The 16,254-nt window shown below is 45.1% G+C and overlaps 1 protein-coding gene across 2 annotated transcripts; it reads left to right on the top strand.

Annotated features, from left to right (window-relative positions):
* The first annotated feature begins 6,889 nt into the window (after window positions 1–6,889).
* On the top strand, window positions 6,890–15,692 carry LOC125510932 (protein argonaute MEL1). Of its 2 annotated transcripts, none has more exons than XM_048676222.2 (22): window positions 6,890–7,681; window positions 9,853–10,058; window positions 10,152–10,301; window positions 10,403–10,536; window positions 10,634–10,743; window positions 10,851–10,957; window positions 11,326–11,464; window positions 11,541–11,657; window positions 11,833–11,940; window positions 12,025–12,096; window positions 12,407–12,526; window positions 12,620–12,788; window positions 12,876–12,997; window positions 13,103–13,243; window positions 13,388–13,530; window positions 13,613–13,675; window positions 13,754–13,817; window positions 13,925–14,060; window positions 14,169–14,242; window positions 14,331–14,425; window positions 14,508–14,539; window positions 15,259–15,692. In XM_048676222.2, the coding sequence occupies exons 1-22, from the start codon at window positions 6,992–6,994 to the stop codon at window positions 15,444–15,446; spliced, it is 3,180 nt and encodes a 1,059-aa protein (XP_048532179.2). In that variant the 5' UTR covers window positions 6,890–6,991; the 3' UTR covers window positions 15,447–15,692. The 2 variants fall into 2 exon arrangements, with proteins under 2 accessions (XP_048532179.2, XP_087378140.1); XM_087522014.1 differs by lacking the exon at window positions 6,890–7,681 and adding an exon at window positions 9,259–9,557.
* Window positions 15,693–16,254: the final 562 nt, after the last annotated feature.

The raw sequence follows: 16,254 nt of genomic DNA, 5'->3' as shown, positions 1-16,254 counted from the left end.
CACATCACATAAGCCTTGCAAGCATTACAACTAATGAGTTAGTTGCGAGATGATGTATTACGGAACGAGTAAAGAGACTTGCCGGTAACGAGATTGAACTAGGTATTGGATACCGACGATCGAATCTCGGGCAAGTAACATACCGATGACAAAGGGAACAACGTATGTTGTTATGCGGTCTGACCGATAAAGATCTTCGTAGAATATGTAGGAGCCAATATGGGCATCCAGGTCCCGCTATTGGTTATTGACTGGAGACGTGTCTCGGTCATGTCTACATTGTTCTTGAACCCGTAGGGTCCGCACGCTTAAGGTTACGATGACAGTTATAGTATGAGTTTATGCATTTTGATGTACCGAATATTGTTCGGAGTCCCGGATGTGATCATGGACATGACGAGGAGTCTCGAAATGGTCGAGACATAAAGATTGATATATTGGAAGCCTATGTTTGGATATCGGAAGTGTTCCGAAATCGAGATTTTACCGGAATACCGGGAGGGTTACCGGAACCCCCTGGGAGCTATATGGGCCATAGTGGGCCTTAGTGGAAAAGAGAAGGGGCTGCCCTAGATGGGCTGCGCGCCTCCCCCTTCCCCTAGTCCTATTAGGACTAGGAGAGGTGGCCGGCCCCCTCCTCCTCTTTTCCCCCTCCGCGAATCCTATTCCGACTAGGATTGGGGGGGAATCCTACTCCCATAGGGAGTAGGACTCTCCTGCGCCCTCCTCCTTGGCCGGCCAGCCTCCCCCCCTCTACTCCTTTATATACGGAGGCAGGGGGCACCTCTAGACACAAGTTGATCCACGTGATCTATTCCTTAGCCGTGTGCGGTGCCCCCTGCCACCATATCCCTCGATAATACTGTAGCGGAGTTTAGGCGAAGCCCTGCTGCTGTAGTACATCAAGATCGTCACCACGCCGTCGTGCTGACGGAACTCTTCCCCGACACTTTGCTGGATCAGAGTCCGGGGATCGTCATCGAGCTGAACGTGTGCTCGAACTCGGAGGTGTTGTAGTTTCGGTGCTTGATCGGTTGGATCGTGAAGACGTACGACTACTTCCTCTACGTCGTGTCATCGCTTCCGCAGTCGGTCTGCGTTGGGTACGTAGAAAACACTCTCCCCCTCGTTGCTATGCATCACATGATCTTGCGTGTGCGTAGGAAATTTTTTGAAATTACTACGAAACCCAACATTGGGTGTGTTGGGGACACAAGAGACTCTTCGTTATTTGGTTGCAGGGTTGCTTGAGAGAGACCATCTTCATCCTACGCCTACTACGGATTGATAAATCTTAGGTCATCCACTTGAGGGAAATTTGCTACTTTCCTACAAACCTCTGCACTTGGAGGCCCAACAACATCTACAAGAAGAAGGTTGTGTAGTAGACATCAGTGTCCAGCGCCAGTTCCTGTTTTCTGCTTGTTTTTGGCTTTGTAGGACATCAATATATACCGAGGTCAAAATCACGTACTAATTTAATACGTTTTTTGGGCAACAAGGGACCCTAGAAGCTTCAGTAGAGTGCGGGAGGAGCTACAAGGAGCCCAAACGCCCACCGCACGCCCCCAGGGAGGTAGGTGCTACTTGTGAGCAGCATTGGATTTCCTCGAAGAGGAGAGAATGATGCAGTACAGTAGAGATAAGTATTTCTCTCAGTTAAGAATCAAGGTTATCAATCCAGTAGGCGAACCACACAGAACCTTGTTAGCAGCACCTACACACACAAAGGCAAATACTTGCACCCAACGCAAACAAAAGGGTTCTCAATCCCCTTGACGGTTATTGCTAGGATTAAATATCGTAGTGGTACATAGATAAAATAAAATACTAGACAAAATAAAGGAAATAAAATTGCAACAATGTATTTTTAGATTTTTATATATGATAAAAGTAGACTCGGGCCATAGTTTTCACTAGACTTCTCTCTCAAACACATAGCATACGGTGGGTAAACAAATTACTGTTGGCAATTTATAGAAAAACACATAGTTATGACAATATTCATGGCAATGATCATGTATATAGGCATCACATCTGAGACAAGTAGACTGACCGCTATACAGCATGCATCTAGGGTATTAAGTATAAAACAGAGTAACGCCTTAAGCAAGATGACATGATATAGATAAAGTAAATCCAAGCAATATGAATAAAGCCCATCATTTTATCCTTAATGGCAACAATACAAATACATGTTTGTTCTCTTTCTGTCACTGGGATAGAGCACCGCAAGATTGAACCCATCACAAAGCATCTCTCCCATTGCAAGATAAATCAATCTAGTTGACCAAACTAAATGGATAGATCGGAGAGAAATACAAAGGTATAACAATCATGCATAATAAAGTTTAGAAAAGACTCCATTAATATTCATAAATATTCAGATCATAAACCCACAATTCATTGGATCCCAACAAACACACTGCAAAAGAGAATTACATCGGATAGAACTCTAAGAAGGTCGAGGAGAACATGGTATTGAAGATCAAAGAGAGAGAAGAAGCCATCTAGATACTAGCTATGGACTCATATGTCTGTGGTGAATGATACGTCTCCAACATATCTATAATTTTTGATTGTTCCATGTTGTTATATTATCAATCTTGGATATTTTATAATTATTTTATAGTCATTTTATATCATTTTTTGGTACTAACCTATTGACATAGTGCCAAGTGTGAGTTACTGTTTTTTCCATGTTTTACATCGCAGAAAATCAATATCAGACAGAGTCCAAATGCCATGAAACTTTATGGAGAATTTTTATGGGTCAAAAGGAACACAACGTATAGCTCGCATTCTTCCCGGTGAGCCTGCGCACTCAAGGACAGCTTGCACGCCTGCGCACCGGATGGCGCTCGCACGCCTCCCGTTCAGTCAAGGTCAAGCAGCTGTCCGCACAGCACCTCCTACAGCCATTAAAACCAAGACACGTGGCGTCATGTGAATGGTTAACATAATTTTGGATTTACTAGAATTTAAAAACCAGGCATCTCAATATTTTTCCGGCAATCAACGGTGCCCCGGTGTTTGAAATTCATTCCCATTTCTTGCATGGGACCTAAGCATGCACCCAAGGACACATATTTGATTTTTCAACCAATTCATATGCACTAGAGCATGTGCATGTAGTTTAAATTTGAATTATGCACATAAATGCATTGAAAACTTAGTTAATGCATAAAAATATCCAAACGAACCCCGAAAAATCACAAAAATTCACACAACACTCCTGTTGTTCTATGTTGACATGAGAAAAAAATTTGAAAGCAATAAGAGGCAATGGATATCTTTTCGTCCACAAAGGTGGAACGTTCCCTACTGAAAACCATCATGCTTGTTGTGAGAATCTCCGGTTTGTGAGAAGCATATACCCAAACCTGCCCCAAATGAGACAAAATTTGTACCACGGCATGTTGATGCCGCTCCATGATAGCATGCCAAGTTTCATGAATTTCAGACGAGTTTTGGATTTACTAGAATTTAAAAACCATGCATCTCAGTGTTTTGCCGGCAATCAACGGTGCCCCGGTGTTTGAAATTCATTCTCATTTCTTGCATGAGAGCCAAGCATGCACCCAAGGACACATATTTGATTTTTCAACCAATTTATATGCACTGGAGCATGTGCATGTAGTTCAAATTTGAATTATGCACATAAATGCATTGAAAACTCAGTTAATGCATAAAAATGTCCAAACGAACCCTGAAAAATCACAAAAAATCACACAACACTCCTGTTGTTCTATGTTGACACGAGAAAAAAAATTGAAAGCAATAAGAGGCAATGGATATCGTTTCGTCCATAAAGGTGAGATGTTCCCTACCGAAAACCATCATGCTTATTGTGAGAAGCTTCGGTTTGTGAGAAGCATATACCCAAAACCTGCCCCAAATGGGACAAAATTTGTACCACGGCATGTTGATGCTGCTCCATGATAGCATGCCAAGTTTCATGAATTTCAAATGAGTTTTGGATTTACTATAATTTAAAAACCATGCATCTCAATGTTTTGCCGGCAATCAACGGTGCCCCGGTGTTTGAAATTCATTCACATTTCTTGCATGGGACCTAAGCATGCACCCAAGGACACATATTTGATTTTTCAACCAATTTATATGCACTGGAGCATGTGCATGTAGTTCAAATTTAAATTATGCACATAAATGCATTGAAAACTCAGTTAATGCATAAAATGTCCAAACGAACCCCGAAAAATCAGAAAAATTCACACAACACTCCTGATGTTTTATGTTGACACGAGAAAAAAAATTGAAAGCAATAAGGGGCAATGGATATTGTTTCGTCCACAAAGGTGAGGCGTTCCCTACCGAAAACCATCATGCTTGTTGTGAGAAGCTCCGGTTTGTGAGAAGCATATACCCAAACCTGCCTCAAATGGGACAAAATTTGTACCATGGCATGTTGATGCCGCTCCATGATAGCATGCCAAGTTTCATGAATTTCAGACGAGTTTTGGATTACTAGAATTTAAAAACCATGCATCTCAATGTTTTGCTGGCAATCAACGGTGCCCCAGTGTTTCAAATTCATTCCCATTTATTGCATGGGACCTAAGGATGCATCCAAGGACACAGATTTGATTTTTCAACCAATTTATATGCACTGGAGCATGTGCATGTAGTTCAAATTTGAATTATGCACATAAAATGCATTGAAAACTCAGTTAATGCATAAAAATGTCCAAAGAAACCCTGAAAATCACAAAAAATCACACAACACTCCTGTTGTTCTATGTTGACACGAGAAAAAAAATTAAAAGCAATAAGAGGCAATGGATATCGTTTCGTCCATAAAGGTGGGATGTTCCCTACCGAAAACCATCATGCTTGTTGTGAGAAACTCCGGTTTATGAGAAGTATATACCCAAACCTGCCCCAAATGGGACAAAATTTGTAGAACGGCATGTTGATGGCGCTTCATAATAGCATGCCAAGTTTCATGAATTTCAGACGAGTTTTGGATTTATTAGAATTTAAAAACTACGCATCTCAATGTTTTGCCGGCAATCAACGGTGCCCCGGTGTTTGAAATTCATTCCAATTTCTTGCATGGGACCTAAGCATGCACCCAAGGACACAGATTTGATTTTTCAACCAATTTATATGCACTAGAGCATGTGCATGTAGTTCAAATTTGAATTATGCACATAAAATGTATTGAAAACTCAGTTAATGCATAAAAATGTCCAAACGAACCCTGAAAAATCACAAAAAATCACACAACACTCCTGTTGTTCTATGTTGACACGAGAAAAAAAACTGAAAGCAATAAGAGGCAATGGATATCGTTTCGTACCCAAAGGTGGGACGTTTCCTATCGAAAACCATAATGCTTGTTGTGAGAAGCTCCGGTTTGTGAGAAGCATATACCCAAACCTGCTCCAAATGGGACAAAATTTGTACCACAGCATGTTGATGCCGCTCCATGATAGCATGCCGCTCCATAGCATGTCCATTTTTTTATTGTTTCATGCTACCATATTATTACTTTCGTATACTTTTTATGCCAATTTATATTATTTTTCTGGACTAATCTATTAATTCAGTGTCTGGTCTCAGTTGTTGTTTTCTAGAGAAAATCAATATCTATGGAGGTCAAAAACTTCTGAGAATTTAATACGGGGTTTTCAGGGCACGGAGGTTCCAGAAAAGCACCGGAGGGGCACGAGAGGAGCCATAGGGGCCCCACGCGGCCTGGTGGTGTGACCAGGGCCTTGGCCAATGACTATTCCATCACCACGGTGGCAACCAAAGGCAGGCACCCACCCTACAACTACAAGCGAATACACCTCCTTCCTCCCCCACTTCGGTTGATAACATCGATGAAGGAGAGAGGAAAGGGGGTGGTGGTGGTTGAATTTAACGGCCCTGGGCCGATCTTCGGTGGAGATAGGAAAGGGGGAAAAGAGAGAGCAAGTCGGTAGTTTGTAGTTTGTTGATGCAGAGTTGGTTGGCTAGCTATCCAGACCGGTTGTGAGATAGTTTGATCCAAGAAACCATCTCAACATTTGTTGTATTCATAGGTTAGATATTAGTGAACTGATAAAGGTTAATTGAAGAAATCTACCTAGATCAGATGTAACTTGACACACTTCTCGAATAAGTTCTGTGATGATGTTGCCATTTCTAAATCAATCTCGTGTGGGAGAAGTCTATTTATCATGTAGACATATGTGTAGAAATCTCACTTGATAACGAAAAGACCGAGGAGAGACGCATACTTACTCTTTAATTGGTTTTACCAATGCATCAGAATTGATTTAAATGTTTTTACACGCATACGTACTCTTAAATTAAATGCACCAAATAAAACCAAAGATCGACAAAGTGCATGTACGTACCAAAAATCAAAGATTTCTCACCCGTTGGCAGCTCAATCATTCTCCGTCGATCGGAACCGCAGCAGCGGCCACAATTTGAATCGAAATTCGAGAACCCCCCGTGTACAGCACCGTTTGCAGCTGACCCAAACCCAAACCCAAACCCAACCGTGGTTACCATCCCACCTGACCCAAACCGCTCTACCATGGTTACTTTACCAAAGCAAACCAGGTGCGGACAGCCGCACAGTTTGCAGAAAAGCCCCTCGCGCCGCAGCGCATTCCCGAGGACGCTCCCCCGCGCGCGCGTTCTGATCCGCGCACCCGAAGCGAACCCAGATATTTCTCCTCTGTACGACGGCATTTTACACGCCGGTCCTGACGGAATCGCGTAATTCGGGCCACATCCCCCTCCCTCTCCCACGTACGGACCACGCCATGCGCTCACCACCCCGCTGGGCTAGGGTTTCGCCCACTCGCTCACCACCCCGCTCCGCCTATAAAAGCCGCCTCGTCCGCGCCGATCCTCCCACCAACTCACCGCCGTCCTCATCCACTCGCTCCTTTCTTCCTCTCCAATCCACCGCCGCCGCCACCCTAGCCTAGCCCTCCCACCACCACCACCGCTCTCCCTCTCTCCCGCCATGGCCTACCGCGGAGGCGGAGGCCGGGGAGGCCGCGGCGACCAGCAGTACGGCGGAGGCCGGGGCGGTGCGCCGGCTGGAGGAGGGCGCGGGGGCGGCCGCGGCCCCACGGGCTTCGTATGGCCGCCTCCGGGCGCTCCGTCGGCGCCGCGTCCCGCCACGCCGGCGCAGTACGCGCCGGCCGTCGCTATCTACCACAACCCCAACGCCACGGGGCCGCACCAGGGCGCCTACCAGCACGGCGTCGTCGTCCGCAACCCCGCCCCGGCACCCTACGTCACCGTCCGCGCGCCTTCGCCCCCGGTCACCATCCGCGCGCCCTCGCCCACGCCGGCTACCATCCGCGCTCCTGCTCCGACGCCCTCGCCGGCCGCGGCCCCGTTCCAGCCGGCCCGCGTCTCCGCCCCCGCTCCCGCTCCGCCGACCCCCGCGTCCGTCGCCAAGGAGCTCGAGCAGAAGCTCTTCGTCACGGAGACCGCGCTGGCGCCGCCCGCCGCGGCGGCCGCGGCGGCGATCGCGGCGACGCAGCCCGAGGAGGAGAAGGCGCCCGACGTGGACCTGGCGCCGGTGTCCAAGAAGGGGCTCGCCCACCCGGCGCGGCCCGGCGCCGGCACCGTGGGCAAGAAGGTGATGATCCGCGCCAACCACTTCCTCGTCAACGTCGCCGACAACAACCTCTTCCACTACGATGTGAGCTGAACCCCATCCCGCTCCCTTACGTACCATCTCCGTTCACGTACTAGCTAGTTCTTGTTCAGATCTGGCGTTCCATGCATGTTGTCGTATCGTACGTCGTTTTTACGTTGTCCGCGCTAGCTTGCTCGTAGATCTACCAGTATACGATTGTGATGGTGCAGTTTTCTCCCGCTCTGCTTTCGTTTTTCTCCATGCGACGTGCGTCTCCGACCCCATCCATCCATCCATGGATGCTTGGTCGAGCGCTGTCGCTACACGTAGTGACGCCTCGGTGCTTCTCTCTTTTGCCGTTATAAAATCTTTGCGTTTTCTCCCGCTACATGCATGGATGGTTTTCTCCTGTTCTCATGCATGAACAGTGAGTTCTTGGAATGCAAAAGCCATCCTGCAGACAGTAGCTATCGCTTCTTGTTTCGTCGCTGTCGTTGTTATCTTGGAAACTAGCAGCAGTAGATGTAGACATTATTTCGGCAACTTTGCGGTCAAGGCTGCAGATTCTTGGGATCCGTTTTGGCTATAGACGGCAGGGGGTCGCCGTGAGATCCCGTCCCATGCAAAGCCACGTACCTTTTTCTTTCTTTGATTCATCTCCTGTGTCTTTTCCCGGCGTTCTTCTTTTGTGAAAGTGTTTTCGGGGATGGTCTTGGTCTTGTGGTTTCCGTCTGGTCCTTGTCCTCGTTCGGGGACAGAAGGGCAAAGCAACGAACGTACCATCCGTCCGTTGGGACATGGCAGACGCATCCGTCCGTCCGTGTACGTGTCTTCCATACATTTTGGGCAAAGCAGGAGGCCTGTTGGTGTTGTTGCCCTTGCCACCTTTGTTTGTGATTCCTCTGGCTCTGCCCTGCCTGCATGCATGAGGTCCCGCGGCAGCTTTTGGTTTTGTCTTTGGTTCAAAGCATGCAACGCCGAGGCCGTGCTCGGATCTCCTGTGTCGCGCACCTCGAGCGCAATTCCGTGTGGCTCTCTGTGTTTGCATCTAGTCCGTCAACTTTCTTTTTTGGGGGAGATTCTTTTCCCCCTCTCGGTCCAGCCTTGGACGTTTCCTCTTTGTGTATGTATGTGGGTGGAACAACAGTGGTAGATCTGTTTTTTTTTTCGCTGAATGGTCGACACGTACGGGGATTTAAATATTAGTACTGTTTTTGACGTGAGGTTTAATATTATTGTTTTTCAGCTTTTTACAGTGAGCTCTATTTTGCTTTAAAATCTCATTCTCTGCTCATACATGTATATGCGTACCTCCTTTGTTGCCAAACTATTTTATCTTCCAAATGCAAAAAAACTACTTTATATTCGTCTAGTACATTTATATATGGTAAATTGGCGACAAATTATTTTGCTACTCCTCGTAACAAGTATCCCTACAGTATCTGGTATACAGTCCGTAGTTCCTTTCCCTTTTTTAAGTACATATATACAGTTCGATGCAAAAAAAAGTACATATATACAGTACGCAGGTCCTTTTTTTTACTAGACGCAGTACGCAGGTCAGGTCCTTTTTTCTATACTATACACACGGTACACAGGTCCGCTTATTGTATTCTGTACCGCATGATTGCACCAAGATTCGTGCCCTCGCACCCACCCCCACCATGCCGTCGCAGCCTCCCACTCAACCCCTCCTCACCCGGACGGAGCGCCGCCGCCCCTTCTCCGCCTCCGGCCTGCTCGCCCGCGGCCCGTCAGGAACCCTAGCATGGCCGTGCCAGAAAATTACTCTACTGTGCTGTGCCCCCTTGAGTATTGGGAGTTCGATTTGGGATCCAGACTTCTTCCCCCACTTGATTGACTCTATACTACAGGGCTTCTTCCGTTTCAACTGGATTTTTTTCTGGTCTCTGTAAGTCGAAATGGAGGCCGGCACATGGTATGTCTTGCCGTTTGCCTGCTACATTTCCAGTCCTGCGATGCCACTAGCAGCTAATTTCGTTTATTGCCTAATTTTGGTTTACTGGTTTCTTAAGATCCGCTAGTTTTTCTTTTCCCTCACAGATTGAATGAAGTATAGCATAAGTACTGAGAATTAAAATATTTCATTTGATTTTTTTTAAATTCATTGGACACTAATCAGAGGGCTAATCGTCTCTATTCTGTGTACTGAATGTAGAACAGAGTCTCTCTTGTTTGTGCATACATACTGATGTTGAAATGTGTTGCTGTAGGTCTCCATTAACCCGGAGTCAAAATCAAGGGCTGTGAACAGGGAGGTACTCAGTGAGCTAATCAAGTTGCACGGCAAGACATCCCTTGGGGGCAAATTGCCTGCCTACGATGGAAGAAAGAGTCTTTACACTGCAGGCTCACTCCCTTTTGAGTCTGAGGAGTTTTCTGTTACACTGGTTGATCCCGAAAAGAAAGACAAAGAAAAGTATGATTGGATTCTTTACCTTCAATCTTGTCCAACTTGATTACCCATTGTATTTGTTTTTTAGCTACTGACCTTTTCCCTCTTCATTTGCAGGGCTGAAAGGGAGTACAAGATCACCATTCGGATTGCTGGGAGGACAGACCTGTACCACCTCCAGCAGTTCCTCAAAGGAAGACAGAGGGATATGCCTCAAGAAACCATCCAAGTTCTTGATGTTGTCCTCAGGGAGTCACCATCCTGGAAGTATGACATCCACTTTCCAGCAGTTTATTGCCATCAGTTTTTCTTGATCATACTAGCTAGTTCTCTAGAGCCCTAACACTATTGCACTTTTTTCATTGCAGCTATGTCACAGTGTCCAGATCCTTCTTCTCCACCACCTTTGGTCACAGAGGAGACATTGGTGAAGGATTAGAGTGCTGGAGAGGTTACTACCAGAGCTTACGTCCAACCCAGATGGGGCTGTCACTTAATATAGGTACTCCTCTCCCCTCCCCTGTCTGTTACTGTTACTGTTTTCCGATTGCAGTGTGTCCTAGCCTTGTTTATCTGATGATCTGCACTTCATTTTTCAGACATATCTGCGACATCCTTCTTCAAGCCTGTGACAGTGGTCCAGTTTGTGCTAGAGTTCCTCAACTTACGTGATGCCTCGCGGCCTCTGACAGACAGGGACCGTGTTAAGGTACTATTCGTCTATGCTAAGCTAGTTTTAGAATTCATGTTCTGTAGATTGCACCATGTTATTGTCTTGAAATAGTTGACTAATCTCATTGTATGCACTGTATGCAGATAAAGAAAGCACTCCGTGGGGTGCGTGTCGAAACAAACCACCAGGAAGACCAAATCCGAAGATACAAGATAACAGGGATTACTCCTGTTCCCATGAGCCAGCTCATGTAAATAACTTCCCTCAAATGCTATAATATTTTCCATTATGTATTTTCTCTCTATGTTCTGGTCCAACTAATCAGGGTTGCTGGAATATTAAAAAGATGTGTAGTTGTATAGACTTTTGGCTTATTGCATCTTCATTGATGTTGGTGTGTCAGGAACTGGTTAGGGGATTAATTTTGTTTACAACATTCTTCCTGTGGCATATGCATTTGATTTCTGCAGCATAGCAAAGATCTGTTTGTGTCTAATTGTTTCCTGTTCACAGTTTTCCTTAGGAATGTCTAGACCACAGTTAACTTTTTAGCATCTATCCATGATTGTTATTCCCTTTCTAATAGCACTCTACTCATGTTGTTTTGTTTGTTGTTAGATTTCCTGTTGATGAGAGAGGAACAAGAATGTCAGTTGTTCAGTACTTCATGCAAAGATACAAATACAATCTGCAGTATACTTCTTGGCCCTGCTTGCAGTCTGGAAGTGATGCTCGGCCTGTGTATCTGCCTATGGAGGTATTGTGTCCATGCCTGCTTCGTCATATTTGAATTATGCATTGTTTGCTCATGGTTCTCTACAAATTGATTGTAGGCGTGCAAGATTGTTGAAGGGCAAAGGTACTCTAAGAAACTGAATGACAAGCAGGTCACCAACATACTTAGAGCTACCTGTCAACGTCCCCAGCAGAGGGAGCAAAGCATTCGTGAGGTATGTACCTGTTGTCAACTGCATTCTGGAAATACCTGCCCATGTCTTCTCGCATGTGGTAGTTCATTCCAATCTGTTCGAACTCATGTAGTTAGGAATGTCCTTTTCAAGGCATATTTGTCATGTTTGCCTGTAATGTGTAGTCTTTCTCATGACACTCTTTTTCACACTGTAGATGGTTCTGCACAACAAGTATGCTGAGGACAAGTTTGCTCAGGAGTTCGGGATCAATGTCTGCAGTGACCTTGTCTCTGTTCCAGCCCGTGTGCTGCCTCCCCCCATGGTAAGAATGCTGTATTTCCCTCCTTTCTCTGAGCTGCTTCACTAGAAGGATTTGTAGTAATCACATCCTTTCTATGTGTTTCAGTTGAGATATCATGATTCTGGAAAGGAGAAAACTTGTGCGCCAAGTGTTGGACAGTGGAACATGATTAACAAGGTATTTCCCTGTTCATTGTCTTCACTCCCAGTTTTACTATGCATTACTTTTTCTTGGAACTAAATACATGGAGAACCTGTTGTGTTTCTTCTTTGTTTGTTGTTAATGTCTTGGACAGGTCATTATTTTGTACTGTATGTAGCAACTCAAATTATTTTGCTTGATTGCATTTTATTGATCATGTAGTTTTCACACTAGTTACTTAAATTGAGAAACAGTTGAGCTTGTCTGTGACTTTGCTCGTCATTTTGTATGTAGTATATCGATGATGGTACAAATGATAGGTCTCATTTGAGTTTTTTTACTGCAGAAAATGATCAATGGAGGAATCATAGACAACTGGGCCTGTGTGAGTTTTTCACGCATGCGTCCTGAGGAGGTATACAGGTTCTGTTGTGATCTGATTCAGATGTGCAATATGACTGGAATGGTAAAAGGCTTGCATTTCTTTCCTGTTTCTCAGGCATTTATTATTTATGTGTGTATGTTATAGCTGACTGACTTGTGTTTTCCAACCCTGTAGTCTGTCAATCCAAGGCCACTTGTAGACAACCGATCAGCTAGCCCCAACCACATCGAGAATGCCTTGAGGGATGTATACAGGAGGACCACCGAAATGCTTGGAAAACAGGGAAGCGAAAAACAGCTACAACTGTTAATTGTAATCCTACCTGAAGTCAGTGGTTCTTATGGTATGCATATGGCTCCTCTGGTTAATCCCCTTCCACCTTCTCTTGGATTTCTGTAGATTTATGTGTGTGCCACATTTAATTTTGCAGGGAAAATCAAGAAGGTTTGTGAGACTGACCTTGGGATCGTGTCTCAGTGTTGCCTGCCAAGGCATGCTGCCAGACCGAACAAGCAATATTTGGAGAATGTTGCACTCAAAATCAATGTGAAGGTAACATAACCACCTGGTCTATGTTTTACATTCAGTTTCCATGGAATGTTGATTCATTGTCTACTTCGGTTTCTGTTGAATGTGATAATTCTGTGTCTTGACTAGGTTGGAGGACGCAACACAGTTCTGGAGAGAGCTTTTGTGCGAAATGGCATACCGTTTGTGTCCGAAGTCCCAACAATCATCTTTGGTGCTGATGTTACACACCCCCCACCTGGAGAGGACTCTGCATCATCAATTGCTGCGGTTAGTTCTTCCCCGTAGCTAACAGTTTGTCAACTCGTTATTTGTTTCTATCTGATTTTATCTTTCAAATGGAATTATCATCTTGATGCACATACCTGTTGAGTACAAATAGGCTTACCCGTTTCTTATATTGGATTGATGTAGGTGGTGGCATCAATGGACTGGCCAGAGATCACCAAGTACAGAGGTCTTGTCTCTGCCCAACCACACAGGCAGGAGATAATCGAAGACCTCTTCAGTGTCACCAAAGATCCGCAGAGGGGTAATGTCAATGGTGGCATGATCAGGTGAGTTTTGTGATTAGTCAGAGACGATTGCTAGCAATTGCCCTGTGGATCAACTGCGAACCTGACATAATTTTCTCTACAGGGAGTTGCTGATTGCCTTCCGCAGGAAGACAGGCCTTAGGCCTGAGAGGATACTCTTCTACAGGTGCGTGCACAAATTCATGATACTCTTTTCATCCTGTCCATTCAATGGAACTGCCTGACCGATCATTCTCATGTACAGGGATGGCGTAAGTGAAGGCCAATTCAGCCATGTTCTGCTTCATGAAATGGACGCAATCAGGAAGGTAAGCCTGCAGCATATGATTACGTGCAAATATCTGTTTTGTCTACCTCTTCTGATGTTATCCTTGGCTTTTCTCATTCTGATGGTTCTTAATTTTGCTGTTGCAAGGCCTGCGCCTCGTTAGAGGAGGGGTATATGCCCCCAGTCACCTTTGTGGTTGTCCAGAAAAGGCATCATACCAGGCTATTCCCTGAGGTTCATGGGAGGCGTGATATGACCGACAAGAGTGGGAACATACTTCCAGGTTAGCAAATACACTGGTATTTCAATGTCACTGATTTACACCTATCTGCTACTTGTTGAAACATTGCTGACTGTGATTGGGTGCATTTCTGTTTCTGTTGTCCTGCAGGAACTGTGGTTGACCTCATGATTTGCCACCCTACGGAGTTTGATTTCTACTTGTGCAGCCATGCTGGCATTCAGGTAGACACTTTGTCCACATGTCCATTTGTTCCTATGCAGCTTATCTTCAGTGCTTGCATACTGAGTGTGTTTGCAAAATGCTCCTCAGGGAACTAGCAGGCCAACACACTACCATGTTCTTTATGATGAGAATCACTTCACAGCCGATGCGCTTCAGTCACTGACCAACAATCTCTGCTACACGTAATCCTCTCTCTTCCGCTCTCTCTTAATCTCTCTGTTGTGTTATGACTCTGATGATGGTTTAATTATGATCCATATGCAGCTATGCTCGTTGCACTCGTGCGGTCTCTGTTGGTGAGTTCCCTTTTTCAGTTTTCTGCCTTGATTTGCTTCAACTTTCATCTGTACTTTTTCTCTCCAAGTAGAGCATTCTTCTGTGGGCATTAATACTAGTAGACTAGGGGCATCATCTGCCTTATGCCTCTGCTATTAAATTATTATGTTTTGCTTATCCTGATAGTCCTAGCAGCTGTAGACTTGTACTGTATTTGGCATTAGTATTACCTTGTACCCGCCTGTGTGTGCCACTGTGCCTTCTCTGATGCAAGTTAGCAATCCAACCACACTGGTTTCTTTAACTCCTTAATGGATCTGTGCTTGAGGGCCTTTGTTCTAAAACTCTAAATAAGCATGTACTCCTGACAAAATGAACCTGAGTTTATAGATGAATACACCGAGTAGTTTCATTCCTTTGCTAGTTTATTGATGAATACACTGAGTAGTTTGCATTCCTCTGCTAGTTTATTGATGAACACACTGAGTAGTTTCATTCCTTTGTTCTGTGTCATCTATATATGTTTACATTGAAATCAACCCTCTGCTAGTTTATTGATGAACACACTGAGTAGTTTCCATTCCTTCGTTCTGTGTCATCTATGTTTACATTGAAATGAACAACACAGCATCTTTCCCCCTTGCTGTTTTAAGACTTGGTAACCTAGCTGTTGTTCTATTTATACAACCTGTGGCATTTACTTCCAGAAGAAGCTAACTTGGCTGAACTTGCTATGCAGTCCCACCGGCCTACTACGCCCATCTTGCCGCATTCCGTGCGCGCTACTACGTGGAAGGGGACAGCTCGGACGGCGGATCGACCCCCGGAAGCAGCGGTCAGGCGGCGATTGCGCGTGAGGGCCCTGTGGAGGTGCGCCAGCTCCCAAAGATCAAGGACAACGTCAAGGACGTCATGTTCTACTGCTGAGCTCCTGTGGAGCCCTGCCCTACCCTACCCTACCCTGAGTTGTGTGTGAGAGAAGCCTGAGATGGCGATGACCCTGTTTTGCCGTGGATCCTGTTGCTCGTAGTTATCTTGTTCAGTTCGTAGTAGCCAGGAGGATATCTATGACTGTATTTGTTACCTTCAACTCTACTTGAGACCTATCCTATGCAAGTGGTTTAAGTTAACAAGTGGTTTTGCTAGTTGCCATATTGTTCTGTGCTATTCTTATCTTTGGGTTCTTTAAGTTTGATTCTTCTTGATTCTTCTTAGCTTTGTGGCTGGGATCTGGTGAACTATTTTGGTTCTGGATTTTGGGTTTGTAACAGGTGCAAGTCAGAGGAGCAACTTGTTTGAGTTTCTCTTGGCTTGCACTCGGGCTTGTCCAGAATCCAAAACCAAGCTGAGCTGGTTTCCACAGCCGAATTGGCCTTTGAACAATTGATCTTTGATTTCACTACTGCAGAAGAGTTTCCAGAGTCATCTGCATAGTCTTGTTCCATTTGGAATTTTTAACACTAGATTTCTCAAAGAGAGTTTGCTTCCAAGGACAACTTTTTACAAGTGCCAGTCTGCATCTTCTTTTGCCCAATGAAAGAAGGCAGGATTTTTAGTTACCACTGTGCCAACTTTTCACAAGTGCCAACCTATCATAGTTAGTATGAATTTCATGGAGTTTGTGGTTACAAGACACTGGCTGTGTGTCCTTCTAAACTTGTTCCTATTGAGGCTGTTTGAGTTGCTCAGCTTGAAGTTTCACATCCAAATTGGTCAGCCAGGAATTGGCGTTTGC

Source organism: Triticum urartu, chromosome 5A, assembly GCF_056163025.1.
Source record: "Triticum urartu cultivar PI428250 chromosome 5A, HENAU_Tu73, whole genome shotgun sequence".
NCBI classification, from domain to species: Eukaryota; Viridiplantae; Streptophyta; class Magnoliopsida; order Poales; family Poaceae; genus Triticum; species Triticum urartu.
This window is presented reverse-complemented; position numbering and strand designations above follow the sequence as displayed.